The sequence below is a fragment of the Tetranychus urticae genome, chromosome 1, assembly GCF_039701765.1.
Source record: "Tetranychus urticae isolate SD_2017Ah chromosome 1, NJAU_TeUrti_SD_1.0, whole genome shotgun sequence".
Classification (NCBI taxonomy): domain Eukaryota; kingdom Metazoa; phylum Arthropoda; class Arachnida; order Trombidiformes; family Tetranychidae; genus Tetranychus; species Tetranychus urticae.
In genome coordinates this window covers 31573308-31591826 of record NC_142958.1, presented here as the reverse complement: position 1 = coordinate 31591826, position 18519 = coordinate 31573308, and the positions used below count along the sequence as shown (strand labels likewise).

Sequence of the window (18519 nt, the reverse complement as noted above, 5' to 3'; positions counted from 1 at the left end):
TTATCTGATGATGATGAATCCGTCCGAATCCTATCACCTCACACACCTTCAAATACTCCTCCAAATTCACCTAATTTATCTCAACAGTCAACTCTTCCAGCATCATCACAATCAATAGCTCAAGCTATATCAACAATTTCATCTTCTTCATCTTCACTGAAAAGAAGACATAATTCAGCTGAAGCTTCACCAGATTTTCCTCCACCGCTAATCGAGTTTGATCGAGCATCAACTCCATCTTCCCTCTATTCCGCTATTGCTGATCTTTTAGGATCACCTTCGCCTCGAAGTTCTCCATCTCTTCCTCGCTCATCTCCAGTTTCTCAGTCATCAACCACCACAACTTCAACTTCAACTTCAACAACTTCAGGTTCTGGCTCATCCTCAACTTCATCTTCAACTTCATCCTCCACAACAGATTTAACCTCTTCCTCCGATATAATTACAAGAAACTATGCCCAAGGAAAAGTTATTCCATATCCAATTCCGCCAAGCCCATGGAGACATTTAAGACGCAAGGACGAGCCTGAATCAAATACTTCGCAGATGTCAGAAGACTCAAGATATTCATTCACTTCGACTGCCTCTTCAGGATCATCAACCAGGACTGTCATTTACAACCCGAATAATCCCTCTCAAGTCCGCTCTCATATCTTTTACCCAACTAGACAAAGGTCCTCTTCAAGAGATTCAAACTCTTCAAATCGAAATTGAATAAATCTGAATTTACAAAGGGATCAAGGTCTCAAATTCAGAGAAGTGAAGGGTAGATTTCTGCCTTAGTAAATTCATTCAATTCATTTCCATTTTCATCTCAATCTCTTGAATCATTCCCTTTTTATTTCATTTAATTCATCTTAATTCAGTTAATCATTCATTGTTTAAACAATATATTTATTACAGTTCTTGAAAACTATGTTAACCATGAAAATAATGCCCTTCTCAGATGTCCAAATCCTAAGTAAATCCCTTCCTAAGTCGCTCTAAAAACTTGTAATTTTAACCACAATTCAGGTTAAGAATTGACCAAAACTCAAGGTTGAAAATTAAGTGCCATTAAGAAAGACTGGTAAAAATCTCTTTCTTTTTCAGCTAATTTTTCAACTTTTGTTTCACCTTCATCTAATCCTAAAAGCACTAATAAAGCTACAGCTATCTCTCGTGAGATATATGTCTTAAGACATGTAAGTAAGAGTTGAAGGCTACAAGCTTGATAGTGTTAATTGAGATAAGAGGTAAAAAACTGGTCACTGGTAAAGAACCAAAACCAGACATCATTGCGACAGAGAAACTAATTTACTTTCTTCATTCCCTCCAAAAAATTGTTCTTTTGTTTTACCATTGGTTATAAAAACCAAAATTATTCATTCTTTTCACTTACTTACAATATTCCTTACCGTAAGTCACACTCTTTAATTACTCAAATAATATCCTTTTCAAAGTAATTCTGTTCATTGTATTTCTTAAGAAATATTCATCATTTCAAACAACTCAAGTTATTCTTAAATTCAGTTCCAATTTAATTCAATAAAAGTCTTTAAAAGATACCTCAAAGTATTTCATTTATGAATTGTGCCTTTCATCTCTTATGAGATATCCTGAAACGCAGATAAGTTTAAGGTGTAGATCTTTAGTGATCCTAGATGCGACCTTAGAAACTTGTAGTGAAAGCAAGTTCGCAGTCTTCTCATCAGATTACTTCCGTAACAAACCTTTCACTAAAAAAGTTAAATATTTGATTGGTAAGAATTCAAATTTTCATGAAGGTTTATTCACATGTTGATCAATTTACTAATCGAAGAAATTTTTATTTTCAGATTATCGTGCTCGTTTACGTAATTATTCACCTGATTATGTTTATTACACAGACACAGATCTGATTGATGTAGCTGGTTTGAGCACATTATTTCCAAATTTAATAGTAAGTTGATATTGTTGATCAACGCTCTTTGTTAATTTTTCATTGAATATTAATTTTCTTATTTATCTTTTCCACTCAGGTTGCTGAGTTTACTGATAGATTCCAAAGAAAAAGTTTTGTCTATAGATGTGCAGATAATTTTAGCATTTGCGAGAAATGATCACTTCATGTCGTTTAGCAATGGAAGAATGTTGTGATAAACTCGAAATGCTAGCCACCGATTGTTCTAAGCCAGACATACTACAAAATTGCATCTGTTCAAAACAATTAAGTATTCGAGATGATACTTTGTTTAATTTGGAAAGTGAAGCACAATATCGACAAAATCATGAAAGACTACAAATTATCCTTAATGGTGATTATATAAATATTTTTTTCCGAAATGTTCACTTATAAAAGTCCATCTTGCATCCTCAGACGGTTACCTCAATGGTCCAGTATTGAAAAAGCTCAAAGTAGTTGTAATGCACTCAAATGTTTCAATCTTGGTACGACTTTTTACGGTTTCCAGTTCATGGATTCATGTCCGAATTTACAAAGTGCCCATATTACCATTGATTCTAGTACCGTGCTTGTTGATGAAACATTAAAACACGAATCTTTGCAAGATTTAGTGATACATTGCGTAAGTATTAATTGAATTCGAAATGTGAAAAATATATTCGGAATACACAAATTTATTCGATCAATTAAAGATTGCAATCATGAATCTTAGGTTTTATCAGGCTGGAAGGATCGTCTGTTTGTCCACATAAACTAATTGATTTTATACTTATAGGAACATTATGGCCAAATCTGGGACGATCTAAAAAGAGCTCTGATGAAATATCCGAACCTCGAACATCTTGCGTTGAGGCGTCTATGTGGCATAGAAGATGAAGATATCAAGCAATTGGTTGACATTTTACCCAATCTGGTTATATTTGATATTCGCGGAGTTCGTGGAAACGCTGTAAGAGCTGCTAATTATGTCCAAAATTATTTTGAACGAAATGGAAGATCAACCAAATTTTGCTTCAATGGGAATCACCATGAAATAAAATCAGATTGGCCTCAGTTGTACACTAAACGACAGGAAATTTGCCGAGGCTTTGATTTCATGGAACGTTTCTTTCTTAAATATCGCCTGATGAGTCTTGATGGCAGATCGAAGACCTGATTGTCTAATCTAAAAAGTTGTCTCTGTGATTAAAGAAACTGAACTTTCATATCAAATTAAGAAGCGGTAGATAACTTTTTTAGATTGTAGAGGCTTCAGAATGAATAGAATGGCAAATCGTGAAATGTGAATAAATTGTACTTTGCTCACCATGATTTTGAAAAATCTTTCTTAAAATTTCAAATGAACAAATTTTCGGTCGATCTTTTTCAAAAGTGGATAAGGAAATCCTTTTTTCGCTATAACTTCTCATGGTCAACCAGAAAATGTGCTTATTTCGTGAAATTACCTGGAGCTTCGAGTGGCAGTAATAGTTGAAACTCATTTTTCGTCGATAAAAATATTTGCTGAACATGATTGATCGCACAATTTTTCATTTTATTGACAGTTCTCTTCATTTTGGCCATTGACATTAAAACTTTGATCCTCATTACATCGAGAATCGTAACCCCTACAGTAATGATTCTTTGACCAATCATTAGATTCATTATGGGCTTTAAGATGAATACTTGAATACCGGAGAAAAATTCGACTTAATTCAATCAATAATGAATATTCTACAGCGTATGATAAGCTTTGGGTTTGAGTACAGCTGAGTGTTCGTTAACTTAGCGTTGATAAGCTAAATGGAGTGAATTACCAATAAGAATCTTGAGCATTTCAAGCCCTTCGGGCGCAAAACGAAAGCAATAACTTTAATCTTAAGCTTTTATCTTTTCATTTCTCATTTAGACGATTCCTGTTTCGTTACGGATTTGTTTTTTTCAGACTGGATTGCCATCAGTTATGGTCGAATCAGCCCCTTGTTATGAAAATAATAACTATTGATATAAAAATGGATTAAAAAGGTAGAAATGCAAATTATTCAGAATCTAAAGAGAAGATGAATCTGAAAATAGAACTGCCATCTATGTGAACTAAAGGGTGTAACGGATAAAAAACTACTTTTATCTCGAAAATTTTATCTATGAAGATGAAGATGACAATGATAAAAATCCGAAGAAAGAGAAAAGAAACGTCGAAAATTATTCCCTAAGGTCAAAACACATTTTCATCAGTGTCCTCTTCGTCTTCATAGATAAAATTTTTGAGATAAAAGTAGTTTTTTATCCGTTACACCCTTTACAAGAAAAAACAAGATTAAAATAATCTAAAGATTCTAATAAATCAAATCTAGTGACTAACAAACCTTTTTAAGTCTTAAAACCCTTTTCACTTCAAGCAATAGAGTCAAGGAAAATTTAAGTTAAAAATAATTATTTTAAAATGTTGATCTATGAACTTCCCGATGATTGTTTACTCGCCATTTTTGATTGTGTTAATAACCTGGACGATTTAATGAACTGCTTCAAAGGTAAGATCACAATAAGGTAAGGCCACAATCATCTGATTGTTGAGGCGCAGCATTTGAATATTTTTACTGATTTCAAGTCATGTTGAAGTCATCTTAAGGCAATTGAATAAGGATTGAGCAAGTGAACACTTTTTTTGATTAAATAAAAATTTTCTTACAGTGTGTGTTGGATGGAGCCATTTAATTGCTAAGCGAACTAAAAAAGTTAAATAAAGGGTGTTGCTCTAAAATCCGCCAGCATCTAAAAAGTAAATGAGAAGATCCAAGGAAAAACTGGTTTCGGTGAGTTGATAAGGAATTTTGATTTACCAATAATCTCAATATGTGATTAAATTAAACACTCCTCTTAGTGACACTTACCTAATGATTAAAATGTTGTTGTTACTGTCCATCCATAGTAACGTCCACGCTTTCCTTGTTGTTGTTGTTGTTTATCCTTTTGTTTGTTTACATTCACTATTTCACTTAAACTAAACAATTCACTAATTGGAATGGAACCAGATCACCGAATTGAACACAAAACACAAGCTTTGATAATTTATCCTTTATTGAATTAATCATTCATTTTTATTCAACTGAAATTGAGTTTTGTTAGAGAGAGAAGGCAAAATGTGAGCCATTGTGGGCTAAGCAAGAATCAAGCCTGACATTTAAATTATTGACCGCTCGATCGAGGACTTCTTTTTCTACACATTCTATTTTTTGTTTTATTGTTGATTTCAATTGATCTAAACTGTAAGGCTTATCACGTCTAACTAGGTCCTCAATATAACCCCATAAAAAATAGTCAAGAGGATTGAGATCAGGAGAATGAGCGGGCCATTCAAAATCGCTTCTTCGACTTATTACTCGGTCATCAAAATAACAACTTAGAAGAGAAAGAGTAAGATCGGTGCAATGAGCAGTTGCACCATCTTGTTGGAACCTGTTAAACATAACAATATGTCTTAGTTTGTTAACAATTAGATTTTTCATTGTTACCATTTACAAGTTACAATTGATTGTTGGGTCCATTCAAATCCTTAGTTTTACTATTAAGATTTTACTAAAATTAGTTTTAGTTTGTATTGATTCCTTGATCAATAAAGTTCATTTAAACACTATTTAACAGGTTATGGGCTCAGCCTGCTTCTGATTGTGGTCAATCAATTGTGTTGATCAGTGTTTATTGATATTGATTTATTAAGCTTATCATATTTATTATCATGGAAGACATCAAGTTAACTTTGATTGACAAACTCAATGATCAAAATTGGGCTAATTGGAAATTCAAAATACGTTTGATATTAGAGGAACTCAATTTATGGGATATTGTTACCGGTGAAGAAACGATTGAAACAGTTGAAGAAAACCAAAGAGGCTCTTTCAATCAACGCTTAAGGAAAGCCTTCAGAATTATTGCTTTGAATGTTGATGATCAAAATTTAAGTTTGATCAGACAAACGACCGATCCAAGTCAAGCTTGGTTGAACTTGACAAACCACTTTGAACGTGTTTGTCTGGCTAATCAATTTTATCTTCGTAAAAGGTTATTGAATATTAAATACAACAATGGGGACAATATGGTTGATCATATTAACAAGATAACTGACATTAAACAACAGTTAGAATCTATTAACCAACATGTTGATGAAAATGATCTGGTCATTACATTGTTACAAAGTTTACCTTCAGATTATGAAAATCTAATTGTCTCGCTCGAATCTCAGTTTGGTTCCGATGAAATTGATTTTGAGTTTGCTAAAAGTAGAGTGGTTGAAGAATATCACAGGAAATTGAATCTGAAACAAAATGATATTCTGGTCGATCAGACAAGTGCTTTAGCGACTCAAAAGGTCAAAAAATTTCTGAACAAAAACAATAACAATGACAATGGAGATAAACGAAAAGGTAAAGGTAAAAGACCAGGCAAATGTAACTATTGTAAGGCTCCTGGACATTGGTTCAGAGAATGTCCTAAGAAAGCAATGGATGATGCTAATAAATCAAAAGACAATTCATGTCAAAATAATACTAAAGTTTCAGCTTTGATGGTTACTGTTGGTAAACGTTTTGACAACAATTGGTATTTGGATTCGGGAGCAACTTCTCATATGGCTAATGATAGAGATTGGTTTATTGATTTCAACCCAATTGAAACATATTCAATTTCATTAGCGGATAATAGTGAAATTGAAGCAAAAGGAATTGGCACTGTCCGAATCAAGGTTAAACATAATGACTATGTTGACTTGAGCAATACACTTTATGTTCCGAATTTGGGTAAAAATTTGTTATCATTGTCAGCGATTGACAAGAAAGTTTGCAATGTCTTGTTCGCAAATGGTAAATTCACAGTTAAAGGTCAACATTGCGAAGATTTATTTGAAGGTCAAGTGGTCAATGGTTTATATCAAATAAATGTTGAACCGTATTTCATTCAAGCTAATATTACTGAGAAAAATAATAACAATTGTGTCATGTTATGGCACAGAAGACTCGGTCATTTGAATATTGAATCAATTAAAAAACTTGTCAAAGTAGGTAAATTGCCAGAATTGGACAGCTCAAATGAAAAGGAGATAGCTAATTGTGAATCTTGTCTATTTGGCAAACAAACAAGAAAACCATTTGAAAGTTCAACAACGAAATCAGTGAAATGTGGTGATCTGATTCATAGTGATATAGCTGGTCCTATGTCAGTTGAATCACTCGGTGGAAACAAATATTATCAAACATTCATTGATGATTATAGTCGTAAGACTTTTGTTTATCTATTAAAGAGTAGAGATCAATCTTATTCAGCATTTTCAACATTTATAATGAAGTTCAAAAATCAAATGGGAAGCATGATAAAAGCTATTAGAACTGATAATGCTCGCGAATTTTCATCGAAACAATTTACTGAACTATTGACAGCGCATGGTATTGAACATCAATTAACAGTACGTTTTTGTCCTGAGCAAAATGGTATTGCAGAGAGAATGAACAGGACTATTATGGACATTGTTAGAACAATGTTAAACGATACAAAATTGAGCGAAGAGTTTTGGGCTGAAGCTGTTCATACAGCAGTGTATTTGTATAATCGAAGACCACATTCCGCTATTGATTTCAAACTGCCTGAGGAAGTTTATTATGATAAGCAAGTTGAATTGTCCAACATTAGAGTATTTGGAAGTTATTGTTATGTCCATGTACCTAAAGAAAAGAGACAAAAACTTGACAGTAAATCAAAGAAATGCATATTCATTGGTTATCCAGATAATCAACGCGGTTACAAAATTTGGGATAACAATGAAGGTAAAATGATTGTTTCAAGAGATGTATTTTTCAATGAAAACTTGCTTACAATTGATGCTGCGAATGTCAGTAAAGTAAAACCTCAAGATCCTCCATTATCAATGTCAGAGTTGAGGACAAGATCAGATAGAGATATTTGGTTTAAAGCTGCACAAGAAGAAATCCAATCTTTAAATGATAATGAAACATGGGAACTTGTTGATGTTAATGATGATATGAATATCATTGACAGTAAATGGGTATTTTCATATAAGTATAATGCTGATGGAACCATTGAAAAGGCGAAAGCTAGATTGGTTGCTAAAGGTTTCAAACAAAAACCTTTTATCGATTACATTGAAACTTTTGCTCCGGTCTCGAAATTTGTATCCATAAGAATTATATTAACAGTAGCAATGATGAAAAAGATGTTAATAGTTCAAATGGATGTGAAGACAGCTTTCTTAAATGGAACCTTAATCGAGAATATTTACATGCGACAACCTGAAGGTTTTACTGTTGACGAAAATAAGGTGTGTAAATTGAAGAAAAGTATTTATGGGCTGAAGCAAGCAGCAATGGTTTGGAATACTGAGATTGACAATCATCTTAAAAGTCTTGGTTTTATTAATTTATCAACAGATACATGTATTTACAAACGTAAAACCGTTCTTGATGAAATGTTCATTATACTTTATGTTGATGATTTGATTGTTATTGGTACTGATGAAAAATGTTTGCACGAATTTGGAGAAAATTTGAAGCAAAAGTTTGAATTGAAAATATTGCCAAATCTTGACCAATTTCTTGGTATCAATATTAAGTTGGATAAAACAAATAATGTTATTGAACTATCACAAGAAAGATACATCGTTGAATTACTTGAACGTTTCAATTTCAATGATTGTAAATCAGTGAAGACTCCTTTTGAATGTAATGTCAAATTTGAACTAACATCAGAGAAACAGTCGAATGGGTTTATTACTAAATATCAAAGTGCAATTGGTTCACTGAACTATTTGGTAACATGCACAAGACCAGATTTATCAATTATCGTCAGCATATTGAGTCAATTCAATTCAAATCCTAGCCAAGTTCATTGGTCAGCAGTCAAGAGAGTCTTTCGTTACTTGAAGTCTACGATGACTATTAGCATTATGTTAGGAAAAGATAAAGGTCCTATTGATTTACTTGGATATGCTGATTCTGATTGGGGTGGAGATAGATTTGATCGAAAATCTTACACTGGTTATATTTTTATTCTGAATAATAGTCCAATATCATGGAATAGTAAAAAACAACCAACAGTAGCATTATCAACAACAGAAGCTGAGTATATGGCTCTGACTTCAGCTACTAAGGAAGCAATTTGGTTGAAGCAATTGTTTAATGAGATTGGTATCAGTATTGAAACGGTTAAATTATTTGGTGATAACCAAGGTGCTTTGAAGTTATCTAAGAACCCTGTATTTCATGCTCGTACCAAACATATTGACATTCAATATCATTTCATAAGAGAGGCTATAAAAACCAGGCAAATCAATCTTGACTATATTCCGTCTGAAAGTAATATTGCAGACTTATTAACGAAACCATTACATGGACCAAGATTTATCAAGCTATTGAAACAGATACTCAGTCATGTTTAAGATTGAATTGTTAACAAGGGTGGCTGTTAAACATAACAATATGTCTTAGTTTGTTAACAATTAGATTTTTCATTGTTACCATTTACAAGTTACAATTGATTGTTGGGTCCATTCAAATCCTTAGTTTTACTATTAAGATTTTACTAAAATTAGTTTTAGTTTGTATTGATTCCTTGATCAATAAAGTTCATTTAAACACTATTTAACAGAACCAGTAATCTTTTAAATCGTAACCTTTTTTAAGAAGCTCAGGAATAAAGAAAAAATCTATCATATCTTGATAGGCATATTGAGTGACGGAAGTTTCAAAAACATAAGGACCAATTATGCCATCTGAGCTCAGAGCAACCCAAACATGAACAGACGGTGGATGAGCGGAAATTTCATTGACTTCAGGCTGGTTCGGTTTATTAGGTAACCATGTTCTGATATTCTGTCTATTGATTCTTCCATTCAAGGTAAAGATTTTCTCGTCACTGAACCATATTTTGTTTAAAAAAATTTGACCTAATGAAAGGGCCTGTTTTAATCTGACGCTGAAGCTGAATCTTTGTTGAACATTTGCTTGTGATAATGTTTGACCTTCAACAGGCTTGTAAGGATATAATCCAGCTTTTTTAAGAATCCTTTGAACAGTTGACCAATGAACCCGAAAAATTGATGCTGCTTTTCTCAATGATGATTTAGGGTCCATAACAAAGTGTTGTAAAATTCCATTTTCATCAATATGAGATCGTCTTGCTGGTCTTTTTGATTTCTTGTTAATTACACTTCCAGTTTCTTTGAATTTCTTGAATAAGTCAAGGAGTGTCTTTCGTGGCATCTTCTCAAAGCCTAACGCTTCCAACTCATTATTCATCTCTGAACAACGCTCATTGTCACTTGAGAAGAATCGATACACCATTAGATAAATTATCAAAGCTTGTGTTTTGTGTTCAATTCGAGGATCTGGTTCCATTCCAAATTAGTGAATTGTTTGGTTCAAGTGAAATAGTGAATGTAAACAAACAAAAGGATAAACAACAACAACAACAAGGAAAGCGTGGACGTTACTATGGATGGACAGTAACAACAACATTTTAATCATTAGGTAAGTGTCACTAAGAGGAGTGTTTAATTTAATCACATATTGAGATTATTGGTAAATCAAAATTCCTTATCAACTCACCGAAACCAGTTTTTCCTTGGATCTTCTCATTTACTTTTTAGATGCTGGCGGATTTTAGAGCAACACCCTTTATTAATATATGCTCCGTAAGATTCAAGTTTCATTAATGCTTCTTCTCATTTTGATTTATTTCTTGATTACAAACTTTATATTTTCAGATGGACCTGATTATTCATTTGATTGTGTTTATTATGAAGGAGACACTCAGATTGATGGAACTTGTCTGTCACTATTTCCAAATTTAATAGTTGGTTTATATTATTAATATTATTCAAATGTCTTTTGCGTTTTCATTGAACTTTTCTCATTCATTTTATCCATTCAGGTTGCTGAACTTTCTGATAGATTCGACGTGAAAGTAAAATTTAAAGATATCTTTGCACTTTTTAGATATCATGAATATTTGAAAGGAATAATCAATTGCTTTAATGAGGATGAGCCAATGAGAAAATATAGTGCTAAACTCGAAATGATATCCTCGCGTCGCATTGAGCCAAGTGTTATACGAATTGGTTCCAGCACATTTGGAGTTATAAAGGTCGTAATGATTTCAAAAAGAGTGCACATCATTTCCCAAATCTTGAAAGACTACATGTTACGATTGAAGGTGACGATTGATATATTTTCTCAAGAAATGTTTACTCATGAAAATATTTCGTTCATCCCCAGACAGTTACGATGGTCCAGTATTGGAAAAGCTTAAAATACTTGAAGCGGAATCTATACGTCCTTAGACATTTGTTATGTTTTCCAGTTCATGGATGCATGTCCTAATCTACTAAGTGCACATATTTATTCGGGTATGGTTTACTTGTTTACTGGCGAAATATCAATACACAAATGCTTGCAAGATTTAGTTATAGAATTTTTAAGACCGCTTGAAAACCTGCATGATTTCAAAAGATTGTTTATGAAATATCCGAATCTAAAACATCTCAGATTGAAAATGAAAGAAAACACAAAAGATGAACATATCGAACAACTGGTTCACATTTTACCCAACTTAGTGCTACTGGATGTTACTGAATGTCCTGGAGTCACTCAAAGAGCTGCTGATTATGTTACAGATTATTGTAAAAGATATGGACGACCAATCAAATTTTACTTCAATGGAAATATTCCTGAAATGGACTCACTTTGGCCGGATTTATACATTAAAAGAGAAAAAATTGGTCGAGCCTTTGATTTCATGAAACATTGTTTTCTTAAAGATTTTTATCATCTTCCATATTTCTTGATTCCTATTGATTATTGAAAACCACATATTTACAATAGTAATATACAACATGTATTTGTTTAGCCTTTAATCACTTTATTGAACAAGAAAAGTTAAATCAGAACAAATGACTTCCGCGGAAAAATTTGGTGCCATAACTGTAGTGGCGATCGAAGTTTAAACTTTGACTTCGATTCAATTCAGTTCAAGAAATAAAACTTATGCTCATTAATATATTTGTTATTAATATTCATTACCTCGGAAGCCCACTCGAAGAGTCTCAGCTAAAACTCTATTACTCATCCACATTATTTCGCGATCAGTGAAGACTCTAAAGACATAAACACTTCAATTTTGTACATAAACAGAAATCTCTTTTGCAAAAAAAAATTATATTTTCCGGTGACCGTGAAAAGTTGTATCAGAGAAATGACTTCGATCAAAAATCTGTAAATAACTACTAATGGGGATCGAACTTGCAACTGACCTCGATTTTCTCGGAAATTGTCGATCATAAAAACATTTCAATTGAATAGATAAACTTTCAATTTTTCCGTATCTTCATTAGTCTTCCTATTCATATTTATCTAATATCCAACTTGATTGAATCTTTTTCAGATTATAATCAACAAGGTTATTTCCGTCAGCATTAGAAGGTCATCTGTCCAAAGTTTATCCAAATAAACTAATATCGATAACTTCTCGATGGCAATTCATCGATAACTATCGATTTTATCGATAAAACGGCCCAGAACCATATTGTTGAAACACTTTACACTTCGTCTTTTACCCTTTTGTTCAAAATCACCAGATCCAAGTGAAATCTTTAGTTATTAATATTTATTTTAAAATGTTGATAAATGAACTTCCCGACGATTGTTTGCTCGCCATTTTTGACCAAATCAATAACCTGCATCATTTAATAGCCTGTTTTAAAGGTAACTATGAATCATGTTTTTTGAAATGAAAATTGTTTACAGCGTGGGTCACAAAAATCGATCCTCGTCAAATGAAATTATGCCTCAATAATTTAATAAAAATTTCATTTCAGTGTGTCACAAATGGAGTCATTTGATTGCTAAACGAGCTAAAAAAGTTAAATATTTTAGAGGTAAGAATTCAAATTTTCATGAGGGTTTATTCACATTTTGATCAATTTATTAAAGAAATTTTCGTTTTCAGATTATCGTGCTCGTAGACCTGATTATTCACCTGATTATGTTTATTATAGAGACAGAGATCTGATTGATGTAGCCGGTTTGAGCTCATTATTTCCAAATTTAATAGTAAGTTTGTATTGTTAATCAAATCTCTTTTTTAATTTTTCATTGAATATTAATTTCCAATCAGATTGCTGCATTTTCTAATAGATTCCAAAGTGAAGTAAAATTTGAAGATATTATTGCATCTGTCAGAAAACATGAGCCTTTGAAAGAAATGATCACTTCATGTCGTTTAGCAATGGAAGGATGTTGTGATAAACTCAAAATGCTAGCCACCGAGTGTAGTGAGCCACGCATTCTACGAAATTGTTCCAGTATGAAACTATTGCGTATTTTTGGTACTCTAGATGATCTCAAAGAGGACGCACAATATTTGCCAAATCTTGAAAGACTACTACTTCTTATTAATGGTGAGTATATTTATTTCTTCAGAAATGTTCACTTATGAAAATCCATCTTGCATCCTCAGGCAGTTACTTCGATGGTCTAGTATTGGAAAAGCTCAAAGTGGTTGTAATGTCCTCAAATGTTTTCAATCTTGGTGCGAATTTTTACGGCTTCCAGTTTATGGATTTATGTCCGAATTTACAAAGTGCCCATATAACCATTAATTCTAGTACAGTGCTTGTTGATGAAACATTAAAACACGAATCTTTGCAAGATTTAGTGATACATTGCGTAAGTATTAATTGAATTCGAGATGTAATTGCCTTTTTGAAAAATATTTTCGGAATACACTTTATTCGATCAATTAAAGATTGCAATCAAGAATGCTAGGTTTTGTCAGGCTGGAAGGGTCATCTGGTTGTCCACATAAACTAATTGATTTTATACTTTTAGGAACATTATGGCCAAATCTGCGACGATCTAGAAAGAGTTCTTATGAAATATCCGAATCTCAAACATCTTGCGTTGAGGAGACTAATAAACTTAAAAGATGAACATATCAAGCAATTGGTTGACATTTTACCCAATCTGGTTATATTTGATGTTCGCGGATGTCGTGGAGTCACTCAAAGAGCTGCTAATTATGTCCAAAATTGTTTTGAACGAAATGGAAGATCAACCAAATTTTACTTCAATGGGAATCACGATGAAATCAAACCAGATTGGCCTCAGTTGTACACTAAACGACAACAAATTTGCCGAGGCTTTGACTTCATGGAACGTTTCTTTCTTAAATATCGCTCGATAATAGGTCGTGATCGCAGATTGAAAATCAGATACACGTGAATAATATCTATTGTCTAATTTAAAAAGTTGTCTCTGTGATTAAAGAAACGGAACTTTCATATCAAATTAAGAAGCGGTAGAAAACTTTTTTGATTATAATGGCTTCAGAATGAATAGAATGGCAAATTGCGAAATGTGAATAAATTGTTCGCCATGATTTCGAACGATCTTTCTTAAAATTTTAGATGCTGGTAAAATAATGCTAATTTTCGTGTTTCTCATTTCGCTCACGTTTAATTTTCTTGAATTTTTTATATTGATTACTGAACAAAAGCAGTGAGAAAAAAATTTCATTCTAATTAATAATTCTGCAAAATATGATTTAGAAATTAACAAATTTTTGTTGTTTATTAGTGGACTAGGAAATCACACAATTTTTCTGATGATAATCAACGTTGGCTGAACTGTAAGAGCGAAATGGGTGATGAATATGAGGGTTGTAATGGTGGTTCTGTAAATGAAGTCTATTTGATGAAGGAGATTTATTTGTGTCACATGAGAAAAGGGCTTTTGCTTTCCGACGAAGCGTACTGTTAAGGTCTTTATATTTGTGAGAAGGTGAATGAGGTGATCTGGCAGATTTCATGGTGTAGCTTGTCAATGATGAATACGAGTTGATGTAAAATTTCAATTTTGGAGGCAAAGGTAACTGTTCAACTCCGTAAACAGTGGTACATGAAACGATAGATCTACAGCAAAGCTCTGTTAAGGAAAGAACTGAATTATGCCTCCAGACATTTTCCATTCCATTGCGAAGAAGAACCATGCGAGAAAGTTCTGCAAATGATTCTCTATTTTAATGTAGCTTTTTAGCCAGGGCTTGGTTATTAGCCATTTTAGCTGTTCAACGCACGACTAGACTCACTAAAATAGTCTAGTGGCTAGCTAGTCAGCTAGTTTTCCCTAGCTACATTATCTAGATTGAAGCCAAGAAAAAATCCAAGGCCTATTCTTATACAATGTTGATCAACGAACTTCCCGATGATTGTTTGCTTGCCATTTTTGATTATTTGAATAACTTGGACGATTTAATAAACTGCTACAAAGGTAATTACCAATCATGTTTTTATGATAAAACTCGTCTATTCCCATTTCAAGGGTGTGTCTCTAAAGATTAACCCTCTTTATGTGAAAATACCGAAAACGTATTTCGATTTTTCATGTATCAATTATATTAAAACATGCATTGACGTTCTTGGTTGAGTTGTCTGATCTATACCAAGTTGAGAAAGGATACGTTAGTGTTTCTTGAGTTACATGAACGCAATTGTTGATTTTTTGAATCCTTATGCCTTCACTAAACTTACAAGACTGAATAAAATAGCTCGCCAGGAAGTTCCTGGTAGGAACTGATTTATCATCATCATACAGTTGTGAAAAACCAATTGAAACCAATTTGAAAAATTTTACAAATCATAAGTGCAATTGTGACCGAATGCAGCATCCTACGCAACATTTGATGAGACGAAACTTACTTTTTCAATGTCTCTTTCAAAAATTAAATTTATTTTCAATTTATAGAGAGTCGATTCCTAGTGACACACCCATTTGCTTATCTTAAGCGATGGTCGCAATTTTTTGCGTCAGCCTTTGAGTGCTTTTCTGGATAGTCCAGAAAGATTTTAGGTGAGTCAACCAGCTTCGGAATCTTAGCAATATTAATAACTATTATAATTTGTGGAAGTTTGATAAGAACGAAATAGCTTATGTTACCTAGTGATCATTACATCACTCAATCTTTTGAGGCGCAGTATTTGAATATTTTTACAGATGTTTAGTCATGTTGTGTTGATCGTGAAGGCAATTGAATAATCATTCAGTGATTCATTAAAAAATTTAATTTCAGTGTGTACTAAATGGAGTCATTTAATTCCTGAGCGAACCAAAAAAGTTAAATATTTTATGGGTAAGATTAAAGTTGCATTTATGCTTGTTCTCATTGTCATCAGTTTATTAATCGTAGAAAAATTATATTTTCAGAGGATCCTGGTTATGCATCTGATTATGTTTATTATCAAGGAAGAGATTTGATTGATGGAACCTGTCTGAGCACATTATTTCCAAGTTTAATAGTAAGTTGATATTATTAGTCAAACATGTTCATGGATATGTTATTGAATCTTAATTTTCTTATTTATCTTTTCGATTTAGATGGCTGAATTTTCTTTTATATTCGATTTGAAAGCAAAATTTGAAGATACCGTTGCGTTTGTCAGAAATCAAGAATCTCTGAAAGCATTAATGATTTACAAAGAAACAGATGAATATTGTGACAAACTCGAAATGCTATCCCTTACATTTGTTGAGAAAAGCTTTCTAAGAAATGTCTCCAGTGTAAAGCAATTGTACATTCTTTATGCACATCTTGATTTCTTTAGTGATGCACATTATTTTCAAAATCTTGAAAGACTACATATTCTACTGGAAGGTGATTATGAAAATATTTTCTGAAATGTTTGCTTATAAAAATATATCTGTCATCCCCAGACAAGCAATACGATGGTCCAGTATTGGAAAAGCTTAAAGTAGTTGAATTAGGCTTCACTGCTGATGAAAAAACAAATTATTATGGTTTCCAGTTCATGGATTCATGCCCAAATTTACAGAGTGCACATATATCCGTGCAAGGTAATCTTTTGTGTGTTAATGAAACATTAAAACACGAACGCTTGCAAGATTTGGTTTTACATTTTGTAAGTATTGATTCAATTTTAAATGAAATGTAATTACTTTTGTGAAGAATGTTTTCGGAATATCCGAATTCATTCAATCTAGCTCAGATTAAAACCAACAAGATTAGGCAAAGTCAACATTGGAGAGTCATCTGTTCAAAATTTAATCCAATTGTCTTTATTATATTTATAGATGGACCAAATCGAATGGGATGGTTTTGAAGGAGTTTTTAGAAAATATCCGAATCTCAAACATCTTAGGTTGAAAGGCAAATTGTTTTTACAAGATGAAAATATCGAGCAATTGGTTAACATTTTACCAAATTTAGTGCTACTTGATGTTAGTGGATGTATTGGATTGCCAATTGTCAGTAACAGAGCTGCTGATTATGTTACAAATTATTGTGCACGACATGGAAGATCAATCAAATTTTACTACGATGAGAATCGCCATGAAATCAAATCAGATTGGCCGCAGTTATCCACTAAAATTGAAAAAATTAGTCGAGGTTTCGATTTTATGAAACATTGCTTTCTCAAAAAATTCAAAGAACTTCCATTTTTCTTGATTCCTATTGATTATTGAAAACCAGTATATTCAGTAATACACAATATGTATTTGTTAAAAAATATTTTGTAATCTAAAGAGATTTATCTTTAACCTTTAATCAATTTATAGATCCATGAAAAGTTGAATCAGACAAATGACTTGCATTGAAAAATTTGGTGCCATAATTTTACGCGCGATGATCGGAGTTTAAACTTTGACCTCGATTGAATTTAATTCAATAAATGGACTTTATTCTATTCTATCCACTAAAAAAGTAAAATCAGTCGAGGCTTTGATTTCATGAAACATTGTCTTCTTAAAGATTTTAGTCGCCTTCCACGTTTCTTGATTCCTAATGATTATTAAAAGCTAAATATTATAATACTTATAAAATACATTATTTGTTATTTTTACCTTGCAAGCCCATTCAAAGAGCTTGAAATCAACCTCTAATTAAATCGTTTTATCTCGCGATCTGATTTACCAGTGAATATTTTCAATTGAATTCATCTTGCATTCGCAGACAGTTATCAAAATGGTCTAGTCCTGGAAAAGCTTAAGATAGTTGAACTGGCCACAAATATTGACAGTTTTGTGAGATTTTTATGGTTCATGGATTCATACCCGAATCTACAAAAGGCCCATATTACCGTGATTTCTAGAGCTTTGTTTGTTGATGAAACATTAAAACAAGAAAGTATGCAAGATTTAGTTATAGAAGTCGTAAGTATTAGTTGAATTCGAAATGTAATTGCTTTTTTGAAATTTTTTTCGGAATTTGAAATTTATTCTATCTATTAAAGATTTAAATCGACAAGGTTAGGTTTTGTGATCATGAAAGGGTCATCTGTTTATCCACATGAACTGATTTGTTTTATATTTACAGTATTGTAATGACCAAATGTGGAATGATTTAAAAAGATCGCTTATGAAATATCCAAAATTCAAACATTTTAGTCTGCGGAGTCAAGAGTACATGACAGATGAACATATCAAGCAATTGGTTCACATGTTACCCAATCTGGTTATATTTGATGTTTCTAGATGTGATGGTGTCACTCAAAGAGCTGTTAGTTATGTACAAAATTATTGTAAACGAAATAGAAGATCAAC

The 18519-nt window shown here is 32.5% G+C and overlaps 5 protein-coding genes across 7 annotated transcripts in view; all 5 read left to right on the top strand.

Moving 5' to 3' along the window:
* The window catches only part of LOC107361496 (uncharacterized), a 39180-nt gene that overhangs the window by 11240 nt on the left and 9421 nt on the right, over positions 1-18519 (top strand). The window lies entirely within an intron of this gene.
* Positions 1127-3217, top strand: LOC107361567 (uncharacterized). Of its 3 annotated transcripts, none has more exons than XM_089266450.1 (5): positions 1127-1742; positions 1818-1921; positions 2001-2276; positions 2339-2546; positions 2700-3217. In XM_089266450.1, the coding sequence occupies exons 1-3, from the start codon at positions 1589-1591 to the stop codon at positions 2079-2081; spliced, it is 339 nt and encodes a 112-aa protein (XP_089122576.1). In that variant the 5' UTR covers positions 1127-1588; the 3' UTR covers positions 2082-2276; positions 2339-2546; positions 2700-3217. The 3 variants fall into 3 exon arrangements, with proteins under 3 accessions (XP_089122576.1, XP_089122574.1, XP_089122575.1); XM_089266449.1 differs by having other exon boundaries at positions 1150-1742; XM_089266448.1 differs by having other exon boundaries at positions 1147-1742; positions 2001-2546.
* LOC149094968 (uncharacterized) lies at positions 4233-11950 on the top strand. Its single transcript, XM_089270079.1, has 4 exons — positions 4233-4434; positions 10671-10759; positions 10838-11119; positions 11182-11950. The coding sequence occupies exons 1-4, from the start codon at positions 4347-4349 to the stop codon at positions 11284-11286; spliced, it is 564 nt and encodes a 187-aa protein (XP_089126205.1). The 5' UTR covers positions 4233-4346; the 3' UTR covers positions 11287-11950.
* Positions 12320-14870, top strand: LOC107361689 (uncharacterized). The gene is made up of 6 exons (XM_025160835.2): positions 12320-12666; positions 12780-12839; positions 12911-13014; positions 13079-13361; positions 13421-13629; positions 13792-14870. The coding sequence occupies exons 1-6, from the start codon at positions 12579-12581 to the stop codon at positions 14182-14184; spliced, it is 1137 nt and encodes a 378-aa protein (XP_025016603.1). The 5' UTR covers positions 12320-12578; the 3' UTR covers positions 14185-14870.
* On the top strand, positions 15055-17782 carry LOC149094967 (uncharacterized). The gene is made up of 6 exons (XM_015928546.3): positions 15055-15231; positions 16031-16090; positions 16165-16256; positions 16336-16612; positions 16672-16877; positions 17050-17782. The coding sequence occupies exons 1-6, from the start codon at positions 15144-15146 to the stop codon at positions 17440-17442; spliced, it is 1116 nt and encodes a 371-aa protein (XP_015784032.1). The 5' UTR covers positions 15055-15143; the 3' UTR covers positions 17443-17782.